The sequence below is a fragment of the Notechis scutatus genome, chromosome 6, assembly GCF_049901735.1.
Source record: "Notechis scutatus isolate UNSWTSFEM ecotype Mainland chromosome 6, rNotScu1.2, whole genome shotgun sequence".
Lineage (NCBI taxonomy): Eukaryota > Metazoa > Chordata > Lepidosauria > Squamata > Elapidae > Notechis > Notechis scutatus.
In genome coordinates, this window is record NC_142014.1 from 50,765,844 (window position 1) to 50,793,455 (window position 27,612).

General features: G+C 38.8%; 2 protein-coding genes across 2 annotated transcripts; one reads left to right on the top strand and one right to left on the bottom strand.

Moving 5' to 3' along the window:
- The first annotated feature begins 1,591 nt into the window (after positions 1–1,591).
- On the top strand, positions 1,592–10,769 carry NAGA (alpha-N-acetylgalactosaminidase). The gene is given in 10 exon segments (XM_026694782.2): positions 1,592–1,814; positions 3,974–4,146; positions 4,879–5,053; positions 6,232–6,409; positions 6,620–6,714; positions 7,324–7,485; positions 8,675–8,872; positions 9,333–9,476; positions 9,888–9,996; positions 9,999–10,769. Coding segments are annotated over 10 exon segments (1,317 nt in total). The 5' UTR covers positions 1,592–1,802; the 3' UTR covers positions 10,070–10,769.
- Positions 10,770–12,918: 2,149 nt separating this feature from the next.
- WBP2NL (WBP2 N-terminal like) lies at positions 12,919–26,638 on the bottom strand. The gene is made up of 8 exons (XM_087968232.1): positions 26,106–26,638; positions 20,917–21,025; positions 19,369–19,504; positions 18,246–18,338; positions 17,263–17,457; positions 16,460–16,603; positions 15,611–15,687; positions 12,919–14,589 (listed from the first exon to the last, which is right to left on the bottom strand). The coding sequence occupies exons 1-8, from the start codon at positions 26,162–26,164 to the stop codon at positions 14,542–14,544; spliced, it is 861 nt and encodes a 286-aa protein (XP_087824358.1). The 5' UTR covers positions 26,165–26,638; the 3' UTR covers positions 12,919–14,541.
- Between the last annotated feature and the right edge of the window lie 974 nt (positions 26,639–27,612).

Genomic DNA, 27,612 nt, shown 5'->3' on the forward strand with positions numbered 1-27,612 from the left:
TTTAAAATTATGAGTTTGGTGGTCCCTGAGGTCCAAAAGTTTGGTGACCCGATCCAAAGGGATGAGCCTGAGAGAGGGAAAGAGAGAGAGAAAAGAAAGAGAGGAAGAGAGGAAGAAAATAAAGAGAAAAGGGAAAGAAAGAAAAAGGGACAAAGAGGGGGGGATGGAAGGAAGGGACAGAAAGAAAAAGAAATAAAGGAGGGAGGGAGGAGAAAGATGAGATATCTATTCTAGTCCAATCACCTGCTCCAGCAGGGTTAGAAGGGAGTGTGTGTGTGTGTCTGTGTGTGTGTATTCTTGTAATTTACCAGTACATTTTGGTTTTACCTTCAGAATTGGCACTGTAATACATTGGGGAAAAGTAATTTTTAGGGTGGAAATCTGATCCAATGGATCCTGTTTAAAGTCTCAACAAAATGTGAGAGCTTCCTGATAGTCTTGACCATGTTTTGTCCACAAAACCTTTAATAGAAGCCAAAGATGTTTCAATGTGGAAAAGGGCCTCAGTCTAAACTAAGCTTCATTTCAATCTGATGCATAAGGTCTCTCTCTCTCTCTCTCTCTCTCTCTCTCTCTCTCTCTCCCTCCTTCCCTCCTTCCCTCCCTCCCTCCCTCCCTCTCAGACTGGCTTTGCTCTACTTTCCCGATGTGCCTGCGGGGCCACCGCTTCGAACATGGATGGATGGATGGAGAGAGAGAGAGAAAGAGTGAGAGAGAGAGAGAGAGAGAGAGAGCAGGCAGGCAGGCAGATAGATATATTGGTAGGTAGGTAGGTAGGTAGACAGAAAGACAGGTAGGCAGGTAGGTAGGCAGGAAGACAGGCAGGCAAACAGACAGGCCTTTTGGATGGATGGATGGACGGACAGACAGAATGCGACAGCGGCGGCACTTTGGGAAAGCGGTGGCAGCAGCTTTTCCCAACATGCTGCCGCATTCGAGGCACCGGTTCTGGAGCATTACTGCAGTCAATGGGTGAATGTGCAGGGCCGGCGCCTTGAACACCCCCCTGCCGCCTCTTAGCGCCCTTCTCCTGGCCCCCTTGGGGATACTAAGAGGTGGCAGGGGGGCGTTTGAGGCACTGGCCCTGCAGGTTCACCCATTGACTGTAGCACCGCTCCAGAGCCGGCGCCTCAATGGGTGAACCTGCAGGGCTGGCTGGCGCCTCAAACGGCCCCCTGCTGCCTCTTAGCGCCCCCCTGCCAGCCCCCTTGCCTCTTAGCACCCCCCTAAGGCATCCCCCCACTTTGGGAACCACTGCATTAGATCAAAGGTTTCCAAACTTGGCAACTTTGGGACTTGAGGACTTCAACTTCCAGAATTCCTCAGCCAGCCATGCTGTCTGGGGAATTCTGGGAGTTGAAGTCCACAAGTCTTAAAGTTGCCAAGTTTGGAGACCCCTGCATTAGATTCATAAACAGGGGATGCCTCTCTGCTAAGGGACATGGAAGGGACGGCACTACTCTGAACCTTGGACGATCCAAAACCTCTCTGGGAGAAACGGCGCAGGAACTTAAGTTCCGTCTAAGTACCGAGTGAAAAGGGCTGAGCTCAAACGACGGTCGCGTACATGTGACACACAGGGAGCGTTTGCTTCCTCTTTTTTTCGGGACAAAAGCGAGGGCGGTGGTGGAGTTGACAGAGCGCTGAGATCAGCACCTTAGAGTCGGTCCTCTGTCTGGAGCAATCCAAGGGATCAGCTGATCGGAAGAAGGAAGCGAGCACGTGATTAGCTGCCCTGTGCAGGAAAGCGACCGACTTGCAGGCTTTCGGCGGTGGCTGATTCTGTGCTGGTTGCCGTCTTAATGCCTGATAGCGTAAGTGTCCCAATGTGTCTTTGGATGGCTGACATACGTGAACGGTCGGGATGGGGAACAGTCTTTTTCTTTGTCTGATCAAAGATCGCAGTATGTGCAAATGAACAGAAAAACGAATAATTGTTCCAGAGTACCTGCTGCTGATGGTTACAGTTACAGATTTGAATTAATTTAGGCCGTTTGCACCATCAATGAAATACGTTTTCATTAAATAATAAATGCCGAATTTACACATTTCCCCATTGTTTTGATGCACCCGGATGGTTGCTTTGCAGATGCGGAAACTGGCTCGCAGCAGCCACGGGACAAGGAAAGTGGGGGAGGGAGGATGGGTTCCTGGGAATTTCGTGGCCACAGCCGTAGATTTGGCAACAGTTTGCAAAAAGTTTTCTGTTGACTTCCTTCATGATTTTTTTTAACTTTCAGGTTAGCCCACCTTTATGGTTTCCCATTCAGATACTAACCAGGTGCAGCTGGGCCAGGTGCTGCAATTCTGTTTCATTCCAAACAAGAACATTGTGTGTAAGGCAACTTATTGCCAATTTGGAAGCGGAACCAGGCGTTGTTCTTATGCCTGATTCTGCATCTGCACATCCCAGAAAGGTTCATATGAAGCTACTTAAAGCTGAGTACATAAGATTTATCTTAGTGAAAACTGTATCACGTGGTTGAAAGTGGCTCTCCAAAGGCCTTGCAAAAATATCCTCTGGCTGAGCTGTCTGAGATTCCTTCCTTGTGGATGTCAGTCAGATAAGCAGGTGTGGAGCTTTGCTGGCTGAGGAATTCTGGGAGTTGAAGTCCACAAGTCTTAAAGTTGCCAAGGTTGGAGACCCCTGAGATAGTGAACCTGGGAATTGCTATATGCTAATTATCCTGCCACAAGCCAACTTTCCTTACTTGATGCTCTTCAAAGTGCCAGGCTGCGTCATTTCATGAGCTGCACAGAGATGTACAGGAATTTAGTGAACCTGTGGATTCAGCATCTTTATGAATGTGTAGTGTAATAGATGCTAGATAGGAATGCTGTGCCTGTAATTTTGCTTCCATCACTGTGTGTGCTTCAGGATCCTGCTCTGAACAGCAACATGTGTCCCAGAATGCAACACTGGGAGCTTGTGTGTGTTGTGGGTGAAACAGGGAAGGGTAAGTGGAATCCAGGGTCAGTTTCTTTTTCAATTGTTGTCATACAAGTTTGCCAAATTCCTCCTGCAAATTGGGTGGATCATTCTCAGATACTTAAGACACAAATAAGAGTGATAAAGAGCATGTGGATTATAGATAAGATTGCCAAAGAGTAGAGCATTGCGCTGATGGCAACTAGTGGCATTATAGTATGAAATGAAACAATACTGGTTGAGGGACTGCTTTAGGAAGTAAATTTAGACAGAGCCAGCATGGGGTGGTTGGTAGATGAATGTGATTTTCTACTACAGGGCTGTAGTTTATTGTTTGAAAAAGTTTTTTATTGTATTGTGTTTGCATTTTGTTTGCTGCCCAGAGTTATTTTGCATAGGTAACGATATACATTTCTTTAACAAATAAATTTGGGAAATATCAACAGTGCTCTTAAAATCAGTGATAGAATTTAAAATAATATGCAAGTGAGAAACAATTTGGTACAGTGGTTAAAGCACCAGGCTAGAAACCAGGCTGTGAGTTGTAATCCAACTTTAGGCACGAAGGCAGCTGGATGACCCTGGGCCAGTTACTGTCTCTTAGCCCTAAAAAAAAGGCAATGGCAAAATATTTCCAAAAGTTTTGCCAAGAAAATTGCAGGCACTAGACCAGACAGTTACCAAAATCAAAATTCACTCAAAGGAAAGGAAAAAGAGCAAGGACTTAATGACAACTTATAAAATTTTATCTTGGTAATATGCATGTTTTGATTGTGTAAGATGTTCGGTTGTTCTGAAGATGATAACCATAGTTTCCAGGTTCAAAGCAAAAAGGTAACTCTAATTGAAGATTTCAACAGTTCACTGTTGCACATAGTGAAAGAAAGAAAAAAAGGAAACATAATGAAATGGGAGGGGGAACTGAAAGTTTATAAATATTTAACCTCATTAGATATGGTTGAAGATGCCATTGGAGCAGAATGGAAACAGTAGAAAGTGATATTTCACTATGTTTCCTTCCCCCTCTCCCCACCTCTTTTGCAGTGGTCATCCCTCAAATCCATGGTCATGAAGTGTGTTATCTTCCTTCTTCTACTCCATGCCTTCTCCTTGGCTTTGGAGAATGGACTTATGAGAACGCCCCCAATGGGGTGGCTTGCTTGGGAGCGCTTTCGTTGTAATATTGATTGCAAGGCAGATCCCCATAATTGTATCAGGTAAGTGGAAGAACCTTGGAAGAGGTACAAAATCCAAATCTTTTTCCAGATATGTTCCTGAGTTTCAGAATCCTGGCATTCAAGATGAGGGATGGCATCAAACGTAGAAAATCTGAAGCTCCAGGGCAACATCTGCCTCCCCTAAAAGCCGTCATGCTTCTCTGAATGTTGTTGCCAAAGTGTAGTTTAATTTTCTCATTGTGCGTAGTTGAGAAAAGAGTGCTGAATCATTTTGCTATATCAAAATATTAATGAAAATATATGAGGAAATCACTAATTAATTTACCTTGTACCCCAGTATACAAACATGTAGCTGTTTGACATGAACCAATAAAAGAGCCAAGCCTACAAGCTTTTAGTTTATTCTCAAGGTGACATGGGTTGAATGGGGCATGCTTTTAAGAAAACAGAAGGATCCTGTCCTTAAGGAAGAACATTGATAAAAACATAATACCATAGGAATCTCTATTTTAATTTTACTTCCAGATTATTGCAGCAAAACATTAAGTATGAAAGAGTGATAGTGGGGACCTGACAGAGAAATGAACCTTTTAATCTATTGTAGAGAGTAAACTATTGCATGACTGTGGCAGATTATGTCAGTGCAGTGTGAAGCCTGACTTTGTCAGAACAGTATTTTTTATGTCTGATAGTTCCCAGTATCTGTTTCACATTGGCCATTTGGCTTGTTGTTCTTGTTTCCGATAAACTGCTTTTCCATTTGTGGGACAGTGAGACTCTCTTCATGGAAATGGCGGACCGTCTGGCAATGGATGGTTGGAGGGAGCTGGGCTACGAGTACGTGAATATTGATGATTGCTGGATGGCAACGAAGCGGAATATGATGGGACATCTGATTCCGGATCCTGAGAGGTTTCCCAGAGGGATCAAAGCCTTGGCAGATTATGTAAGTGAATATTTCTGATGTGAGAGAGAGATCAAATGATCCAGCTGTGATTTTTTAAAAAGATCAAATGCTTAGCCAACAGTAGAGAAATTCCAGAGGAACTTTGTGAATTCTCCAAAAGATCAAAGGCTTCCTTCTTAATTGCTGTAGAAGATTCTTCAGGTCTGGCCAATTTACAGCCATAGACCTGGACTTGTATAGTAAGTTGAGCTGAGTGAAAGTATTTTTGCTCAAAGTTACCCAGGGAGGAACATCTAGAAGTGTCAAAGTCACATCATCATGGAGTCATCACGTGATGTATTGGGACTTTTTGCCCCTTTGCTAAACCGGCCGTGGCTGTGGCCAGTGCATGACACATCCAGCCCACAGGCTGGCAGTTTGATAGCCCTGATCTAGAGGGTCACATTGCTGGACAATTCTGCATCTAAGCCACCAGATTATTCTGCCAATTCAAACTCTTATGTTTTCAAACTTAGTCTTTGGCAATGGATATTTTTGAAAAGCTCATCAGTTTTCTATTGTGTCCAGCTTGGTACCCTCCAGATATTCAGACCTTCAGTACTCCTAACACATTTCCAACAAAGGGAATGGCTGTGCTGAAAAAGGATGATAGGATTTAAACCCAACATATCTGAAAAGGATTAGATTGGAAAAGGAAGGGTTGGCCATTGAGTAAGAAGCAATAATGAAACATACCTTTTAAATTTTTTCTGTTATCTTATGCAACGATGGGCAGAAGCATAATTTGAACTGGCTACTCAGTCAGCAGAAATGTTTGTATTCTTATAAAATGGGGAAAATGCTGCTACATACTGAATATTGCTGGATCAGCGTTCTATCTAGTTCATATTTGTATCTTGCCATTGGTGGAAACTTTTACAAATTTACATACTGCAAAATAAGAGTTCATCCTTGGGGAGTTTGTTTGGGTAACTAGTTATTCATAGTTTTAACAACCTACACATTAGGTAACCACTCTTCCAGTAACCAATTTCAATTTAAACCAACATTGTTGAGATAATCTGCAAATAAGGAGGAAGAGGAGGAGATGAGCTTTTGAGGAAGTGATTAAAAAAAGATGTTCACCAATACCAACAATAACCATTTTTCTACTATTTCCTCAAATGTACAGATTCTTCATGGGTCTTGATCTCACAAGTCATGACATATTTTGGCAGGTTCATTCACGGGGTCTGAAACTTGGCATTTATGGTGATCTAGGCACCCATACTTGTGCAGGTTATCCGGGTACTACATTAAATTGTATTGAACAAGATGCTTTAACGTTTGCACAATGGGGAGTGGACATGCTGAAATTAGATGGTTGCTACTCATCATCAGATGAACAGGCCCAAGGTAAAGTCCAAGGCTTTAGCATGCCTCTGTTTTGCTTCTTTTGTCAGTGCACCAAAAGTTGCTAAAATAGTAGATTTTAATTGGCTTTGTTTAAGGTGTCAAATATAGACTTGGGATATGAATTATATTAAGCATCAACCAACTAAAATAATTTGCTTTAAATAAATTCTGATTTTAATTCAGATGGATAATTATTCTTGTTTTCCAAAGGTTATCCTAGAATGTCCAGGGCTCTGAATGCAACAGGTCATCCCATTGCCTATTCCTGCAGCTGGCCAGCTTATCAAGGGGGACTCCCACCTGCAGTGAGTTGTATTTGAGGAAGGATGGGGCTGATGTTAAAGCTTCTGTCCCTTGAACATCTTCTGAATTTTAAATGAAGGTTTTGCATCACATTTGACCAATTTGGTGCAACACGGGATCCATTAATGCACTCATTTAATTTGCAAGAGATACGTTTCTTTAATCTTGTATTGAGGTCTAGCATCAATCCACCTAGATCTGTTGGCACAATATTTTAGTGGCTGAAGTAGTAATTTTTTAATTAACAAGCTTATTACTACATGTAGTATTACATAATAATATAGTGCTATTGGATGTTACATATTTTGTTAATCATTAGTGATACAATGATACTGTAATTATGAATGATAGTTATTCTGTTAACACATCCTTTGTGGAGTTCTATCCATTTTTCTTTGCTGTGGTTACACAACTGTGTTGCTTTAGTTGGATAACAAAATAATTATAGCTAATCGTTTAACTTAGGCTTTCTTCTTTCCAATATATACAGTATTTCCCCATATATTAAATACATCCAGAGTAGCCAAAATGATGTAAACTAATGATCATTTCCAAAAGATAAATCATGCCAAGCTGTAATTATTCTGTTTCGTGCATTTGTTTTGCTTTAGGTGAACTATACACTTTTAGCAAATATATGTAACCTCTGGAGAAACTTTGGTGACATACAAGACTCTTGGGAAAGTGTCCTCTCTATTGTGGAATGGTTCTCAAAGAATCAGGACATACTTCAGCCAGCAGCTGGCCCTGGCCATTGGAATGACCCTGACATGGTAATGTTGAGCTGAAGAGGATAATATGAAAGCTAAGTGGATGAGGGAGACTCTCTTTGGAATGCTAAAGCTAGAAAAAAAACTAATGAAGGTGACTGCTGGCAGGAATTTATATGTTCTTTCATCTGTTTTCAACTCTTGCAGGTAATTTAAGTAGACAAGCCATTTGTGTTACATTCTTAAATTTGCTGTTACATACTCATTATTTTAATCTCAGTGAGTATAACCTACACTAGAAATATCACAGAAAACCTGAATTCAATTAGTAAAATGATTCATACAAATAGGCATATATTGCTAATTTTTGCAAAAATATGTTACATTGAAAGGATGGACCAGTAGCCATATATTGTACTGATTCAGGTATCCTGCAGTCCTTCGAAAATATGGCTTGTTTTGTTTATGCCTGATTTTTAAAGCTTCATTATCCCCTTCTACCTTCATTAATTTAGTAAGTTTTACACCTAATGTTTATATTAGAAAACTGGCATCCCTAGGATGCAGGACTTAATACAGGTAGTCTTTGACTTATGACCACAATTGAGCCCAAAATTTCTATTGCTAAATGAGATGCTTGTTTAGGGAATTTTGCTCTGTTTTACAACCTTTCTTGCCAGAGTTGTTAAGTGAATCACTGTAGTTGTTAATAACACAGTTGTTAAGTGAATCAGTCTTTCCCATTGACAGAAGGTCTCAAAAAGTGATCATATGACCCCCCAGAACACTTCAACCATCATAAATATGAATTGGTTGCTAAGTGTTCGAATTTTGATCATGTGACCATGGAGACACCACAATTGTTGTAAGTGTGAAAAATGGTCACAATTCACTTTTTTTCAGTGACATTGTAACTTAGAATGGTCACTAAATGAACTGTTATAAATCACAGACTACCTGTAGTTATGTCTGTGTTTGCCCAGTGGGATATTGGAATTCATTCAGCCTAGATATTATTTCCTTGGGGAAGGTTAGTCCAATCAGAGGCATTGAGTAAACCTTCCTAGTTATCTAATTTATTTATTATATAGGTAAATCCATTAATAAAAATTAATAATAATAATAAATAAAAAGTCACCAGTGTTCAACAAGAGGTCTCTTGGAATCAGTCCATATGCAGCTCTTGTTTTCTTTTGCTTTCATTCTTGACTTTATTATCCACTGCTGGGTTAACCTATTCTTTGTTCTACAGCTAATAATTGGAAACTTTGGCCTGAGCCTTGAAGAGTCCAAGTCCCAGATGGCCTTATGGACAATTATGGCTGCTCCACTTTTCATGTCCACAGACCTCCGTGTTATTTCTGCAAGTGCCAAGGAGATTCTACAAAACAAACTTATGATTACAATTAACCAAGATCCCCTGGGAATTCAAGGGCGTAGAATCCTTCAGGTAATGAAGACCAAGTGTCTGGAGAGCCTTATGTGAATCCCTGGAACTCAAGAATGTATAGTCCTGCCTTTTGACCCTCTTATGTGGGAAGATCATTAATTATGCCAAGGACATTTATTACTGTACATTCATAACGCTCCTCTCTTCTAAGAAGCTTAGGAGACAATATATCTTTCAGCAATCTGGCATACTCCAGATCCATTGTCACGGTGGTTTTCTTAATTTATCTGGAAGGAAGAAGGGTAGGGAAGCCTGTGTGTATGTGGGTTCCTTCCCCATGAGGTTTTTGGCCCAGATTAGAGCACTATGAATTGGGTTAGATTGAGTATGAGCTCCATAACTCATAACAATTTCAGTTGCAGAATAGTCTTTTCCTATATGATGACATCACTATTTCCTGTTTATGTTCTGGGGAAGGTTTCCTTTTTTTAAAAAAGTGCTTTTCAATCTGATTTTGTAGGAGAAATCTCAAATTGAAGTATTTCTGCGGCCCCTTTCCCACTCAGCCAGTGCTCTGGTTTTCTTTAGTCGGAGGACAGACATGCCATATCTCTACACAACTTCCCTTGCACAGCTCAATTTTACAGAGAATGTCGTCTATGAAGTAAGTAAAGAGACACCTGAATGTGTCCTTTCTCTGCATTGCTGAAAACATTTTAGGGGAGAGGGGATGACAAACTGACAATCTCGAATACTACACAGTATTGCTTACTTATATTTGCTCCATGTTATTGAATTTAATATGGCCATACCCTGACTTTTAAAAATATTCTTTAATAATCAGGTTATTTCCTCAAGTGATAAAACTATACATAGCAAAATAAATCATAAACCCAAAATTCCAGCCCCTCCCCCAACACTATCATTCATTTGTGATAAAGGAGTAACAGGATTATTTAGTATTTTAGAATTGGGATAAAACATTGCTATGGAACAGCTACTAAAATATATGAGTAGTTCCATAGTAGATGCACATATGATCATTTATCCACTTATCTGCTTTTGTTTTTGCTAGGCACAGGATGTATACACTAGCGAAATAATCAGTGACCTGAAGATTGCTACCAACTTCACAGTGGTGATTAATCCCTCTGGAGTAGTTATGTGGTATCTGTACCCAACAATGAACTGGAGCAGCCTTTCAACTTCATAAAGCAGCAGGTGAAAGCAAAGAAATTCAGTCCTTTTAATTTGTGACAGGCAGTAGTTGAATAACTTCTTGGAAAACTGCTAAGGATTCACCATTCCCTGTTGGTATGCTTGTAGTATCTCAGCAGAGGGGGAAAAATGGTTTGTGTAGGATGGCAGTTTTATACATGAATTGAGATCTACCTCTACACACACTGGAGATGCTATTAGTTCACTAGTATGCAATCCAATTAAGTAGACATAAATAAGAATATACACGTGTTCTTATTTATGTAGATTAGACCGCTAATGATGGTCACATGCATTGAGATAATCAACCAGAAGCCAGTTGCCCATTTATAAGCATAAGCATAAGAAAAAAAAACCTCATATTTTGTGTAAGGAAATTCCTATAGGTCACTGAATTATAAATTTCCTGGATTCCAAAATTGAACTGGAATTGTCCATTAATGCACAGAATTTCAAACTATTGCACTATAGATGTTTGCTTGTAATGGAATCAATTATGTCAGTAGTTGAAATAATCGCAAAAGTTCTTTTTGTTACAGTTCTAGCATTTCTTCTGTAGTAGCTTCTCTGGCTGGCTTACTTAATTTTCTAGGATTTTTGTAATTTTTATTCTTTTGTTGTTATTCTTTAGCGACTGTTTTTTTTTCCACCATATGTTCAGATGTTTATATTTTTAAATCAGGTTTTGAATAAAGATTGTTTCAGAAAAGATTTGATTAAAAATGAATACAATTCCAAAGTGTCTGCTAATTCTGTGATTTATTTTTTCTTGTACATTTTTCCTAGTCACATACTGTATCTTTGATGTAACTGAATCCCAGAATTCCCAGCCAAAATATAATCGATCACATCTGGAGATTACCAAAATAAGTTTCCTCAGTTTTATCCATCCTACTATACAATAAATAAATAAATATAAATATAAATATAAATAATATATATATATATATATGAATGAATGAATGAATGAATGAATGAAATGGCTTAAAAGACAACACTGAGGCACTGATCATAGCAGCACAAGAACAGGCACTACGCACTAAATCCATAGAAGCATGGATTTACCACACTAGATAAGACTCAATATACGAATTATGCAGAGAGACTTAAGAGGCAATCTTAACACATAATAGCAGGGTATAAGATGCTGGCAGGAACAGCATATACTGAATGAACACAACCAAGTAGCATTGTGTACAGGAATATGTGCACAGTATATGGACAAGTCCAAATGGGAGATCCTGCAGAAAGTCATGGAGAATAAGATGGCTAAGATCCTGTAGAACAGTGGTGCCCAACCTTTCAGGTACAGGGACTAGTTTTGTGAAAGACAATTCTTCCACACACGGGGATGGGGGGGGGGGGCTTCACCTGCAACCTAGATCCCGCGCATGTGCAGATGAAGCTTCACTTGCTTGCCTGCTGCTTGTATGGCAGTTACAGGCCATGGACCAATACCAGTCCATAAGCCAGGGGTTGGACACTCCTGTTGAAGGACTTTCAGATCCTGGACAGACAAGTACTAACCAATCCAGCAGCCATTGAGGTAGTAGATAAGAACCAGAAGATAGCAGTGGTGATAGATGTAGCAGTGCCAAGTGATAGTAATAGGAAGGAGTAGGAGAAGCTGGGTAGGAATCAGGGCTGAAGGAAGAACTAGAAAGGATGTGGAAGGTAAAGGCCAAATGGTCCTAGTCATGGTTGGAACATTAAGGCTTAAAGACTTCACCTGACATGGATCTACAATGAGGACTTTGGGACGTCATTCAGATGGGAGAAGTGTGACTGGATGTTAGCCAAGATAGGAAAAGTAGTTTCAACTGATGAAGTGGAACTCCCAGTGAGCCACATAGCACACATACAGTCCAGTTCAGGCACCTGGATATCCCAGTCACATGAGAACCATGAGGAGGAGGCAAGGAAGACAGCAACATCAAAGTATCCCCAAGGATAAGACAGGTTCTGAATAGCCAGATCAATAGATAGATCCATGCTATCAATATGTATGCCCTGATAATCATTAGATACCCTTCCAGTATAGTGAGCTGGCCAAAGGACATGGAAGCTGCTGGTGTGAATACCTTAAAGACCCTCACAATTCACAGGTGTTTCCACCCCAAGCCCAACATGCAGAAATTGTACACTAACCAGAAAGAAGGTGGGCAGGGTCTAGTGACTGTCAAAGCTGCTATCCTGGACGAAACTCAGAGCATCCACGAATACACCAGTAAGATTGCACCCAAAGATGAACTGCTGAGAGAACGCCTAAGCTAGCAGTAGACATGGGAAGATCAAACAGGAGTGGCAAGACAAGAACTTGCATGGAAAGTACCGTCAACAAATATCTGAGGTGGCAGTTTAATATAGTACATTAATCTTGGCAAGAAACTAAGTCTTGCTAAGTTCTAGGTCACAGCATCTATTTCACTTGATCTCTAAACATTAACTGGGACTTGAAAAGTTTATTTTTGCAGCTTGTAAAACTCACATATTGCTGACAGTAAAATAGTGCAAACATGATTGTGCATTTTTTAAATCTTGTGTGCTTTATTTTTTGTGCTCTATATTGTAATTCTACTTTGTAAGTTTCATTTAAGAAGTTTTATTTATGGTCACTGATGTGTAATACAGAATGTGATTTACTGTATGTACCAGGATGTAAGCAAAGTTTGAAACAAGCAAGAACAAACTACTTTTGAATTATTACCAAATAAATTAGTCATAAAGTCATCAGAGGTCAAACTTGAGGAAGACCTTACCAGGCACAATATTTAAATAGATCTTGTTAAGGGAGTTTTCCATACTTTTAAGAAAGGAACTATATCCCCTCCCCGACTGATCTTTGCACAACAGGATAGGTTATCAACATACCAATGAAGACACAAATATAAAGGTTTCAATATTTCTGTATTAAAGTGCAATTCAAAAATAATATAAACAGAGTTAACTATTTAGTTATGGAAAACAGTTATGCTTTTGTGTTCAGAATGAAGGTACTTGTTAGAAAAAAGTTTATTTCATACTTTTAAACTGAATAATAAACTCATTTACTAAAAGGAAAATAGATGAGTATCCATAATACACCAGTATGCCTTGAGTTTTTCTCTGTGAAGTAAAAACCCTAATATCAAGGAAGAAAAAAAAGATGTCCTATATGTAAATTATATTCTCCACTACATTAGTGGAACAATAGTTCTTTTAAGAACAAATATAAGAGGAATATACATACATCAAGTAACAGCTTAACATAACCCAGAATATTGGTTGCTTCTTTCTAGCTTGGATAAAAAAAACTTTTTAGTGTTCTCTTCCAATACCATTTAATTACAGAGCTCTACCAAATATGGTTTCTTACTCAAGTTTGGAGTTTTAATATTTTTTTACACCTCTGGCCTGATGGTGTAGCTAAATCTAGATAGAGGCCTAAACAAAGAGAAACTGCTTCGATATCCATGTCTGGCTTTACCAACATACAGCACTGAAAATTCCCATTTTCTGTAGGAGAAAAAAAGTATTTTCCTTTTAGATATAATATTTAGTATTGTATTAGCTGCTGCTAGTTAGAAAAGAACTGATTTCCAGATCAAAGATGGAGTCCTGTTCTTAGAATAACCAATATCTGGGTTTTTTTTTCTGGATCAGGTACTATGCTGTTTGCTAAATTACATTTTATTTTAGTCCTCTCAGTTATAAAGCCAATCTTTGGTTCCAGTTCACATAAATGGTTTCAATTCTAATTTCCTTTCTGCTGTACGGTTAGGGTAGACAGATAATTTGGCCTAATTTGAGTAAGACTCATTGCCCTACTCTTACACCAGGCAGATGATGTTTTAGAGACAGAGACACATAAAAACATTTTAGAGACATAAACCCTGCAGCCAAACTGAAAGCACAAAAAACTGCTATGCATTCCTTCAGATGTAGGTACAGTAAAACTATTTCCACCTGGCATCCTTCTGCAAGGACAAAAAGCCAATATTGCAGAAAGTGAGATCTTTAAAGCTTGGTTTGATGTGGCAAACCAGAAGGCAGCAACAGTTACTGAGAAGAAAATTGATTAATCTTTTGGATCTCCTCGTCATCCCTTTTTCTTTAGATATCAATTTCTATGAATCAGTGGAAAGCTTTCTTCCCTTCTACTTTGCGGGAAAGTTAGAAGTCTCTGAAAATTCCCTGATATTTATTAATTTGCAAGGAGTGAAAATACCATGCAGATATTGATGGTATTAAAAATACAGAGATGCAGAAAAACAAAATGCTCCTTCATGAATATCTGTGTCACATTAAAGTGTTTTGTTGTAGTCTTACCCTCAAGACAGAAAACATATAAATTATTACTGCCACCACTCTTGTATTGCCATTCTGAAAGTTTAACAGCCGGTGTAACATCATCCAATACTATACATGCTACTGACATAGGATGATCTAGAAATTAAAGAAACCCAAGAGGCAGCAGCAACAGCAAAATCTTCAAAGTCAAGAAACATAAGAAAGTGGTGCTGAGGCTCCTGTTAATTGTTCTTCTTTTCCTCAGGTGGTGAATAAGGGGGTGGCTGATCCTAAAATTTAAATTAAAAACATTTAATTAAATTGGCACATTACTATTAAACATTTGAGTTTTTCTTCTGCCCCGTTATCTCAGCATTCTTAAAATTATTTAATATTAAATCACAGTGTGTAATACATTTCAAAGCAGTCTCATATGTGATCTAACTTCTAAGAAGATGGGCAACTATAATGAAGGACCTCAAGTCCCAAGATTTCATGTTCTTCATACCTTTATAAGGAAAGTTTTGTTACTCAGTAATATGTGGCAAGCCAATGTTATGCAAAGACCCAACTCTCTGAAAAAGGCTCTAAAGTTTGGAGAGGTGGAAAGAGAAGAGGAAAGCCAGCAGAAAGTTCAGCAGATGGACTCAGTTACAAATAGCTATGCCATTGGAAGATTCAAAAGACCAGTTTAGGAACAGATCATGGCAAAAATCTATGTGGTTAAGTGCCTTATTGGCACACAATCTGTCAATGTTATTATCACAGGGATGGGATGAGATGGGATAGAAACAGACAGTGAAACATGGTTATAGCTGTTTCATTGTTGTTTTTTAAAGGAGAGGAATAGCCTAAAGTAAATAAATAGACTGTGAGTGTTGTGTATGTGTGGGTGTAATTTCCTCTAGAATTCAAAGTTTTTCAGTGTTATTGTGCTTGTATAGTAGAAAGCAAAAATGCCAGATGCTCTTGGTATAATGTTAACATTATATTCAGTGTCACTAGCTGCAAATTTTATTTAACTAAATGCCAGAACAGCAAAAAAAAATTAGAACTACAAAGCTAAATCTGCTCCTCATTGTGCTACAGGTTGTCCATTCTCACTCAGTGATTGTACCAAATATTACAACTGAGAATCAGCTAATTCAGATCCAACCAAGTTAGCACAACAGAGAGTTAGTCCATGACTGAACTCATTTCTCAGAAATTCCCAATTTTCTCAGATGAAAAAGTTCACCTAAAAAAATGGGGACAATCACTACTCCCTTGGCCCCATCTTCTGCCACATGCAATTCTAGAGAAAATCCTTACCATAGGCATGTAAACATTATGAGGATTAGCTGGGTTATAATATGCACTGGAAGTTGCCTCTGCTGCTTTATTGCCACCTACATCATTAATAAAAGAAAAAAAGGCAGGGAGAACTTTTAAAACAAATGCAAACACTATTTACATTCACAAATGCTGCCTAGTCTTCTTTTCTAGATCAAATTAAAATACAGATTTGTAGCCTCTATAAGGAAGAATTTGGACAAGACAAGGTAATCATTTCTAGATATATTAACCATGTATATTTGGGTAGGCAAAAGAGAAAATATTTCACAATGATCAGAGACCGAGATCAAGATCTGTCAACTAACTGTATCTCAACAATTAGCAGATCAAACAGAATATATGATCTCTAAAACAGAATCTGATCACATTTTTGCAAGCAAGGCCATAGGCTCTATCCTTTTATTATTTTTTAGGTAGTGAATGTCCATAAGTGGAATGGCACTGATGATACAGGAAGTGATGGAGACAGATTTTCTGACCTCAGCTTTTGGGCAGGATGGAGGTGGGGGGAGTAACCAAAATATGAATTACTAAGCCTACCAGAGTCTTAATACAAAATTTCAGTAGCACAATCCTGCAGTTTTTGAGTACAAAGACTGGGGTGAGGAGGCACTAGGAGCTGGGGACTTTTGCACTTATCTTTAGAGTTTATGTTTAAGAGAGGGGTGTTTCAAAGAACATTCATTTAATTCAAAGAAAACAACTTGGATAAATCAGCATGACCATAATCACTCTTTAAATAACTTACTTAAAACCCAGAGAATAAAACCTAGAAGCACAGTGCAACTGATCCAGTTCTAAGCAGAAGCAATCCTAACTTCTTACCTGGCATCCCAGGTTCTGCCCAGGTCCTAGGAGCTGTAGGTCCTGGGTCAATGGGAGCTGATGGTCCAGCACCAGAAGGGCCAGGATATGGGGGAGGAGGTGCCATGTACATGGAGTTCATCCCAGGAGGTGGTGGATACGCACCTAAAGGGGGGAAAAATCTATATTTGTACAAGCATATCACAGATGTATTTATGTTGGTGCAAGTTCACATGAAGTGAATTTTTTTTCTCTTACATTGCATCTTCTTTAAAAATCAATCAGGAAGTATTTTACAAATAATTTACACATTCGAAGAGAGATGACTACTGTGCAATTGGTATTCTTGTGCAGATCCTACAACTATTCTCTTGGCTGTATAATATAATATACAATATATAGGGCAGTAACAGAATCATTTGTGGGAAATGGATGTGTGGAATAGCATACCCAAAACCCAAATCTTTAATTTTATCTTTATTACAGCTAATCCCATTCACTATGAATATTTTCAATCATTCTAAATATTACCCTTTCCCTAGTGGCAATTCTATAATGTTGCTATTCATATTTTTCCAGATCCGGATAATTTTTAAGTCATTCATTTACACAAACAGTTATAAATTTTATAATGCTCCAGTACATTTTATCAACATATTTAGACTTATTTATATAAGTGTACTTTTAAAAACATTTTATAGGTTAAATGAAGACAAAGAAAAGGAACAAGAATGATAAAAACTCCCAAAACTTATCCTAGATAAACAAAAAGAGACAGCTTAATATTGAATAACAGTATTTTATAAAGTTGGGTGAAAATTCACCTGGAGGAGGTGCATATGGATATCCCATAGGCTGCGGAGCAACTCCATATCCATTCATTTGTGCAGGCATATAAACATAGGCTCCAGAAGCTGGCTGTGGCATAACGTAGCTTCCTGGTGGAGGTCCATAAGCACCAGGAAAAGGTGGTGGTGCATACCCATAGCCAAAACTCGGAGGTGGTACTCCTCTAGAAGCTAAGCATAGTATATTTAATAAGCCAAATTTAGCACATGAAATATTGGTGTTTAAATAATTATGTTTTAAATCAACCAAAATTAGAGGGAACTTAAGCAAATTATCTGATCAGTTTACCCATCGTGACCATTGTGTTTTTGCAGGAATTGCACTCGATGCAAAAATTGATGGTGAAATTAAACAAACTCCAGAAAGCATGCAGAATATAGCTTTATGCAGTTTACTTGCAGTGGTCATTGGAAGTGTCTGTATTTAATTCTAGGTAACAAAATGCGTTTGCAAGCATGCATGGAAGCACAGGGCAGGCTGCACCAGCTCCCCACTGGGTCATGTGCCTAGAAAGAGAGAAGGGGCTTAGAATGGAACAGGCAGCATTCCAAGTCACTGCCCAACATGCATTTGCCATTGGGGAATATTTTCCTGTAATGTTTTTCTTCTCAGCTGCCAACCTAATTCAAACCCATTTTTATACCCAACATTTTTATTTTTCTTGCTGCTTCCACCATATCAAATCTGGATCCATTCTGTTTAGAGGAGTTATCTTGCTGATAGACAAGAGCCCACATCTCTCTACATATTTTTTTCTCCAACATTCTGTTGAGTTGGAAAGAATGAAAAACATATAATAGAGGTGGGAATAGCAGCATTTAGCACTGACCATACATTAAGGTTTAAGCATGCGTGAAGAACTATCAGCAAGTACATCCGTCAAATATTATTATCAAAAGCAGAAATCAGCTACCAAATTATCTGCCTGGGATGGGAAGAAATGAGAAGGAAGTCTTACCGTCACTTGCAAGCTTGAACATCATTTGTCCAAATTCTATAGCACCTCCACTGAAAAAGCTCATTTTAAATGAAGCCTGACCTTCCCAGCCACCTAAGGAAAAAGGTTGCATTAAAAGTCTTAAATTATGGCAGCTTCCCAAAAGGTTGTCAAGACAAAAACAGGGATAAATTGAACATGATTTGATATCAGTATCAATTTACAAAATAATTCAGAAATAGTTCTAACAAATATTTCCATAATAGGGTATTCCTATACCAGTTTTGAGAAGCTACCTAATTTTTGCTAATTCCAGGTTCCTCGGAATTGTATTACTGAAATCCAGAGATAAACTTTCAATAGGTATATTAAACCTTTAATAAGATTTGTCTACTTACGTTATTAAGAACCCTTTAAAACTAAATAAAAAGGACCCAAACTTCACCCTATCTTTACCAAAGTTCTGGAGAGAACAGAAGATGGTCCAATAACCCCAACTTCACAGTATATCCCATCCATCTCTCACAGACTTCAAAGAGAACAAATTTCAAGATATGAACAATATTTAAATTGCTTTTTTCCCTTTTACAACCAGCTAAAAATGCTTATTCATCACTTTCCTCTAAACACACTTATATGTAAAAAGTGCATTTATTAAACACACTTATATGTAAAAAGTGCATTTCTTCTTACAAGATCAGAAGTGAATAGCTTTTCCAAACTCTAATCAAATATTTTCACTGAATTTAATCAGGGACTGTGAAATTTAATCAGAATATATATTAGGAAAGCAGAATTTTCTATTTCCACAGGCAAGCAAAAAAATTGCAAATAAATAAAAATCTGTTTTGAAATAATTGTCTTTAAAATAAGTTTTCAAAATAAAATCCAGTTTTACTTTTTCTTCCAAATCAAGTTAAAGTGAATTGTGAAGTTTCTCAAAAGTATTGAATGAAGGATGGTGGACCTAACAGCTATCAAAAAACCTTCATTATTGGTATACGTGTACAAAGAGACGTTGCTACACATTTTTGGTGGATGTATAGTTCTCAGCTACAATAGAAATTTAAAGCAAGACCTTTACATATGATTACTCCAAGAGTGTAATTTTTTAAAATTTGCCTCTCTGATGGATGACACATACCTCCTGGTTCTGCTTGTATTACTCCTTTGATATAATTGGCAGAAAAGACTGGTTGTTCAATGGAGCATCCCTTCACCAAGTGGAATGGCATCATAAAAGACATCATTGGGTCTTTGCTTTTTGACACAAAAATAATCTGCAAAACAAATTTATGCCTTCACTTTTTTAGAAGCACAAGAAAGCCACACAGAAATGAAAACCTGTTACATATAATTGCAATCTCCATCCATATCAAATCATCAATTTAAGATTTCAAATTGGACTAATATTTTTTATCCCAAAATTAACCATCCTAAAACACTTTTCTTAAATACGTAAAATAATCAATCAAGATAGATAACTTTTAGAAGGCTGTTCAGCATGGATTAGCTTTACGTCTTATAACTTTTGATTCTTGGCTTGTGTTTATTAAAGATCTCAGTAACTGTGTATGAACCAACCAAAAGAAAAAGGTATGCCAGGTTCTGAGATAATATACAAAATATTTAAAGACCAAATCACAATCCTTTTAATCTGCACACAAAAGCAAAAAATTTAAATATTTTTAAAATAGTGAGGTAGCTATGTTTATTTTTCTTTTTGAGCTGGAGATCGTTCCAGAGACAGAAGGAGTCTATGCTATACAGCAGGGATCCCCAACCTTTTCGACGCCGCGGCCTGTTTCCGGCATCAGCTGGCGTCACGGCCCGGTACCAGCGTCAACTGGGCGCCATCTTTTTATGATCGAAGCGCTTCCGGTGAGCGTCACCGGAGCGCTTTTCATCAAAAAGATGGCGGCGTAGCACTTCCGGTGAGCTTTTCGGGTAGAAATGGCTTTCTACCCGGAAAAGCTCACGAGGGGCGCCGCCATCTTGACGCGCTTCTGGTGAGCTTTCTACCCGGAAAAGCTCACCGGAAGCGCTTTTTACCAAAAAGATGGCGGCGCCCAGCAACCAGCGGCCCGGTAAGGCTTGTTCCGGGCCCGGTCCGCCACAAAGGTTGGGTACAGGACTCATCTGTAATGACTGTCAACCTAATGGATCCTGACAGCAGGCCTGCAATCAAAACTTAATAGACCATTCTTAAAATCCACACAAGATGAGTGCAGTCAATCTTTTGAATTATGTACTCACAAGTATTTAAAACACTAAATTGTCTGAAAATAAATTTTAATGCAAATAGCACTATACCAGTGTTACTGGCTTCAAAAGCTAAATCACTGTAACTATTTTAATTACTTCAAGTCTTCAAGTCTTTTAAAGACTTCCACATGGAAGGCATTAAACAGTTCAATTTGGATTTCGATCAGAACATGTAAATGATGTACAACTCTAAATGATGATACACCTAAATCAGGAAGGGAAAAAACCCTAACCACTGGCTTTATTTCTGATGCCACAGCTAACTTTTAGTCTAGTAAAAGCATCAAATTGAGAAGGATTTTGGAAAAATCCGTATTATGTATTACTAAAAATGTCATTTCAAAAACTGAATATTGTTTTGGAAGTTTAACTGAGGAAATTTTCCACTTTGTTTTTTTATTTAGGAAGGATTTCATTCAGAACTTACCCGGTAAGGAGTGAGAAAAACCATTCCTTTCTTAGTACCTTTGAACATCTCTGGATTGCCAGTTATCTCAGAGAAAGTCAGCTCCACATCTTTACAGTGCTTGAGAATACTTCAAGAAGGAGATACAATATAGATGTATTAGTATCTTTGATAAGGTTTATTAAAAATGACAATACAGATGAAGAATCAACTTAATAAAGACTATTTACTCGGTCCTGAAAACGTAGCTCAGATCATCTTTGTATAAACCTCTGTACAAATAACAACACTCGGGAGTATAGTATTCTATCCCCAGAATAGGTAACAGCAATATCCATTATTATTATTTGCTCTTTGTATTAAATCTTTAAGATCTCTCTTCTGTATTTTTTAATAATAAAGATATATATAAAAATGTAAAGTATAAACTTCATAAAAGTATTCCAGATCATTCAGTAGTATTGTTTGTAAGAAATAATCTTTATTGGAAGTGGACTAAATATGAACCAAACTATTTTGACTGTGAGGAGGTGAGTTTTCCTTCTCTGTGCATAAAACATGATGACTAGATCTAACCACCAAAGCACTGGATTAGTTTCAAAATCTATAGCTTTAATCTTCTGCAGTTATTTCAAAGCAAGGCTTGTTGAGCACCAACCAGACTTGTAAATAATCCAATTATAATGAAACACAACTATCTATTCTCATTTCAACAGCTAACAAGGCAGCTACCCATTACTCCCCCATCACCCCACTAAATGCATCAAATATTTATTAAGAATGAAGTTTTTATTTAGTATTTATTAAGTGTGAAGTTTTTCTTTCTTTTTTATTCTCCAGTTCTTTAGAGCTGCATTGTTTATGATGAATTGTACTTGACGTAACTGCTTATAAGCAGCCTATACAAATCAGGGGACTCTGGTTTATTGAGGATTTCTAGATGTAAGCGTCAGAAATGATGCCTGGAGCAACACTGGAGGAAGATTTAACAGTGAATCTCACTGAAAAAAGGTAAGGGTATTTGTTCAGACCTGGTCAATGAAAACAAGGGTAACATAGTATCAGAATTTCTTTGCCCTTGCTGTTGATAAATTACAGCCCAGTAGCATTCTATAGGTAGCTTGCTCAGTTTTGAACAAAAATGGGCAGGAAGACTTGTCATCAGTCTTTCTACGCTACATTTTGCCAATAAAGCCATTCATAGTGGTATAACTTTTGATTCTTCATGGTAGGTGTAAAGTGATTAGGGTTTGTGTTCAGTGATCAATATCTTTTACTATTATTTGTGACTGCTTTGGAACAGTCCATGGACTCTAATGAAGTTGAAAGGCTGTTCTCTGGCAACTCTGACTGCATCTCAAACAATCCATCTGTTAAAATATTGAAGTTTGCTGATGACACAATAGTGATTGGTCCGATTCGAGACAATGACGAATCCTCATACAGACAGGAGGTTGTACAACTTGCCTCGTGGTGTAACCAGAACAATCTGGAACTGAACATACTCAAAACCATAGAAATTGTGGTAGACTTTAGAAGAAACCCTCCCACACTACCACCTCTTACAATACTAGACCACACTGTATCAACAGTAGAGACCTAAAATGGACACCTAACATCAAAAACGTCATCAAAAAAGCACAACAAAGAATGTTCTTTCTGCACCAGCTCAGAAAGCTCAAACTGCCCAAGGAGCTGCTGATACAGTTCTACAGAGGAATTATTGAGTCTATCATCTGCACCTTTATAACTGTCTGGTTTGGTTCTGCAGTCCAACAGGACAGACACAGACTTCAGAGGATAATTAGGACTGCAGAATTTTTTTTTACTACCAACCTGCCTTCAATCGAGGACCTGTATACTGCAAGAGTCAAAAAGAGGGCTGTGAAAATATTTACAGACCCCTCACATCCCAGACATAAACTGTTTCAACTCCTTCCCTCAAAATGACGCTATAGAGCACTGCACACCAGGAAAACTAGACACAAAAATAGCTTTTTTCCCGAAAGCCATCACTCTGCTAAACAAATAATTCCCTTAATACTGTCAAACTATTTACAAAGTCTGCACTACTATTAATCTTCTCATCACTCCTTATCACCCATCCCCTCCCACTTGTGACTGTATGACTGTAACTTTGTTGCTTGTATCCTTATGATTTATATTGACTGTTTCTTAGTATGATTTGATTGCTTATTGTACCCTGTTACTATCATTAAGTATTGTACCTTATGATTCTTGACTCTTGACGAATGTATCTTTTCTTTTATGTATAGTGAGAGTATTTGCAACAAGACAAATTCCTTGTGTATCCAATCACACTTGGCCAATAAAGAATTCTAATCTATTCTCAGCCATGTCTGGCTTAGGTCCATTTTCCTTTTGGCTTCTTTAGATGGCTAGGGTAGATTGATGAATCCAGATAGCAGTAAGTGCCTCATTAGGGGTATAAGTGATGCTCCCTCCTCATTCCTTGGTCCCAATCTATAGTCCCAATTGTATATTTTTGTCACCAAGGTCCTCTTCCTGATGAAGTTTTTATTTAGTTATTCAATTTCTATAGCCACCCAACTCAACCAAGTGACTCCGAGTGACTTTCTTTTGGGGATGAAAGTGAGTGTCAGAGCAGCTAGTAAAAATGGATAATCTGACACACTTTCAGTCAGAAATCTAGAAAAAGCACAAGATGGAAACAGTTTTCATCTGTTTGTTGAATGATCTATGAAGGGACCTGGATGGAGAGAACAGGTGCCTTGTGGACCACTCAGGAACATTCAGTACAATTAATCATGCTATTCTTCTGAACCATCTGCCCAGTTTGGAGGTGAGGACACTGTTTTACAATAGTTCTGTTCCTTATGAAGTAATTCCAGTGGCGATGATGGGTCAAGTTGGCCCAGTGGGTTTTCCCGTGTATGATATCTCAGGGTTTGGTCTTCTCTCCCTAGCATGAAACTGCTAAAAGAGGCTATCTATCAGTTTGGAGACAGGGTGTCATCAGTATGCTGCTGAGCTGATCCCTACTTATACATTTTCATCTTGGGCAGGGCCAACCTGAAGTTCCTGACTCTAAAGGCTGTTAGTCTGGATTAGAATTAGAATAACTTTATTATCATTGTACAAGTACAACGAAACTGTGGATGCACCCCAGCAACTGTTCGCAATACAATAAAAACAAAGCACTTAAAAATGAAGATTAGAAAAATAGAGTACCCACGTCTCCATTTGCAATTTGAGAGTACAATATCTACGAATATACACAAAATATACATCCAACACTGACTGTAATGCTTTGCCGAGTATAATACACAAGAGATGGATTGTACTGTAATATATTATTATACATCTGAATGGGGTATTGAGATTTCACACATTTTCACATCTTAATAAGGTAGTGACTTCGTGTTTATTTGCAGTTCGGATGGCCCAGGGAAAGAAACTATTTGTTATCTAGTGGTGTGGGATTTTATTGACCTAAAACGCCATCCAGGCAGCAGGTCAAAAAGATAATTGCCAGGGTGTGAGGGATCTTCTATAATGGCCTTGATTCTGCTTTGGCAGCAGGACCTGGCTAAGTCTTCCAGGGAGGGCAGAGGGCAACCAATAATCTTTTGAGCTGTGTTTATCGCCCTCTGTACAGTTTTCCTGTCCTCAACTGTGGAGCCTGCATACCACACACCCAGACAATATGTCAGAGTGCTCTCCACAGAAGCTTTATAGAAAACCAGCAACACAGATAGAGTGAAGTTCAACAGGAAAGGGGTACTATTCTGTTCTGGTTTTAACTCTAGACAGAATAATATTTCTCTGAAACAAAAATTCTACAACTTGGTGTTGTTCTTCCAGGTATCATGGCTTACAGCTGGAAAGGCAGGTGGAGGCCATGGCCAGAGGAGCCTTTACCCTGGTTTGGGTGATGTGCCTAGTGCCTACTCAGCCCTACAGGGAATTGGAAACACTTGTGATAACAACTCATGCACTTAACTTCATTAAACTACCACTAAATGATGTACAAAAAGCTGTCTTTTAAAATTCTCAGAAAATGCAATATATAAATTGGGAAAAATGCACAATTTCTGAATACCTTCATCAAAAAAACAAACTTAGAATTAAAAAAAAAAGATGGTGAACTATCCCTGCTCAAGAATGTTAACGAGGCTAAGCTTTTTAATTTAGCACTCCAATGATCATGTAGAAATCACATGATTCTGGTTTAACTCATACTGGCTTTACTTTCAGGGCTACTGTCAGTATCTCAGCTCTGCTATATTTTTTTGTATTTTCTCCTTCAATAATTGCTTGTCTTATTTCAAAATAAAGTAAAAGGAAGAATGATGAGTCAAACATGTAAATTATTTGCACTCATTTGTTTAATAATTATGACAGTCAAATTATTCATCTCTTCAATTTATTAGTTGAGTACTATCTTAACATAAAAAAAATTAATGTTTTACTGTGAAGCCAATTACTTCAGTAATGTTTCCTCTTAGATAATGAGCCTGCGGGAAAAGTAATACAGAAATTTATCTCGGGCCACACTTTATTTTCTTTTCCCTATAAATTTGTACTTATTAGGGCGTGATGGAAAGAGAAATTGCATTCAGTAACTTAACTCTGTCTGTACCCTCCACGATAATTGCTCTCCGAATACACTCATTATTCCTAAACTAGACGGAGGGGGAAGGCGGGATTAAATTCGCATTTAATGAAGCCTAACCTGGGAAGGAAAATGTGTGTCACAACTACGGCCCACGTCATAAAACAACACTACTGTACGCACATTATTGCACGGGCCGGAAGTGGAACTAAAGGCCGCGTAGACTATCGAAACAAAACAAAACAAAACAAGCTATTACTATCACCGCCCTCCCCACCAAGAGTCGAAGTCCCGGGGATGGCAAGGCTGTAGAAAGGGAAGGGGCGACGCGGGTTAACCCTTGGGCAGAAGTAAAATCCTTCTCCGGGTGATGGAAAGACGCAAGTACTCTCGAGCCCAGGCGCCGCGCTCGAAGCCGAGGAAACCAGGCGGCTTTCCAGGGGGAAAAAAGTCCCTGGGTTGCGCCTTAGAGGCGTCCGTCCCACCGTTCGGGTAGAAATGCCCCTCCTGTGTTTCGCGATCCCCGAGGATACGCAAACTCCCCACCTCAAAAAACAAACCCTCTTCCCCCTGCCGCCCCTTGCTAGCCAACTTCATCTTCGCCTCCGGTTACCTTTCCCCGTGGGGCGGGACAACCCCGCCACCGGGCAAGTGGTTCCTGTTCAGCGCCATGTTCCCGGCCAATGGCACCGACCGAGGCGGTTCTTCTCTTTCGTCCCTTATCAAACACGGCAGAGCCGCCCCGTAGCGGCGGTGATCTCCTGGTGCGTAGGCCTGCCTCTCGGTGGAGTGGAGGCGTGGCGGCCGGTCGGCTGTGCGGGAGTCTGTCCCGCGGACGCCTCCTGGTCACTTGGGAAGGCTGCAGAAGGCGCGGCGGTGCTACTGCGGCTCTGCTTTGAAATCGGCTAAATTGATTCTGGAAGGAGGAGAAGGAAGATCAATGAGCACATAAAAGCAATGCAATTAGCGTTGATCGATGAAAAACGTCCATAGCTAGGTCTTGGGATTAGCCTAAGTAACAGTCATATTTTTATTGGCTATGTAAATATGACATTTGTTCCCGGGATTCCCTCCAACCACTATGGAAAGTGGATTAGGAGACAGCTACTGACACAAATATTATATAATCGAAGGGTGCTTGAAATCAGCTGTCCATTTCTACATCTGTAGATGGCTGAAAAATATATTTGGAGTGAGGGCTTCTGTCCTGTCACAAAGCAATTTGCTTCCTATCTTGCTCCTTTAAGAGCAGAAGCAAAGATTGTTTCGATTGCATTTTCTCTGAACTTGAACTTGGTAGGTTGGTGGCTGTGCCTGTCTGGCCACTGTGGAAAGCCACAATCCAAACAGAATGGTAAAACAGACCCCAGGCTGGCAAAGGAGTGAGACAAAATAGTATATTCTCCTCTTCTTTATATCCTGAATCAGGGGAGGCTTAATTGGAAAAAGATAATGTGAACTTAAATTTGGGGGAAGCAAAAGTGGTCTTTGAAGAAGCAGGATAGAAAAATTATTAATGCTTTTCAATTTTACTGTTGAAGAAGACTCCTAAGCATAGCATGGATAGCTAGAAAACAAACAAGTGGATCATAATCCAAATAATCAGATTCAAATTATCATCTGGATACATTATGCAAAAACCAGGCCCTTTGAGAAGTTCATAATACTGGGAAAGGTGGAAAGAAAATTCTGTCTCAGGTTGCAGTTTGTAAACTTTACATGTAAACATTACATGTAAACATGTAATGCACCTGCCTGCTGTATTAGATACAGAGGGACAATTATTTTTCTGTTTGCTTTTTTATTTTTGCGTATATAATGCTTAAAAACAGATGCACAGTGGTATTCAAATTTTCAAATATGCTTCATTTATGCTTTCTCCTCAAGTTAACACATAGTCCGAGACCCTTCAGTCTCGGTTAGGGTATACAATTAGAACCGTAACCGTTTGAGGTAGCAAAGATTTTAACATCTGTAAGTTTCTGGTAAAATTTCCCTGTCTTGAGAAATGCCCACTTTTGGTTCTGCATTTTGTACTGTTTCTAGAGTGAATGATTATAGATTTTTGCCCTATATATTTCTGTGACTTAGTTCTTAGTTTCTCCAAAACTGTATGGTAA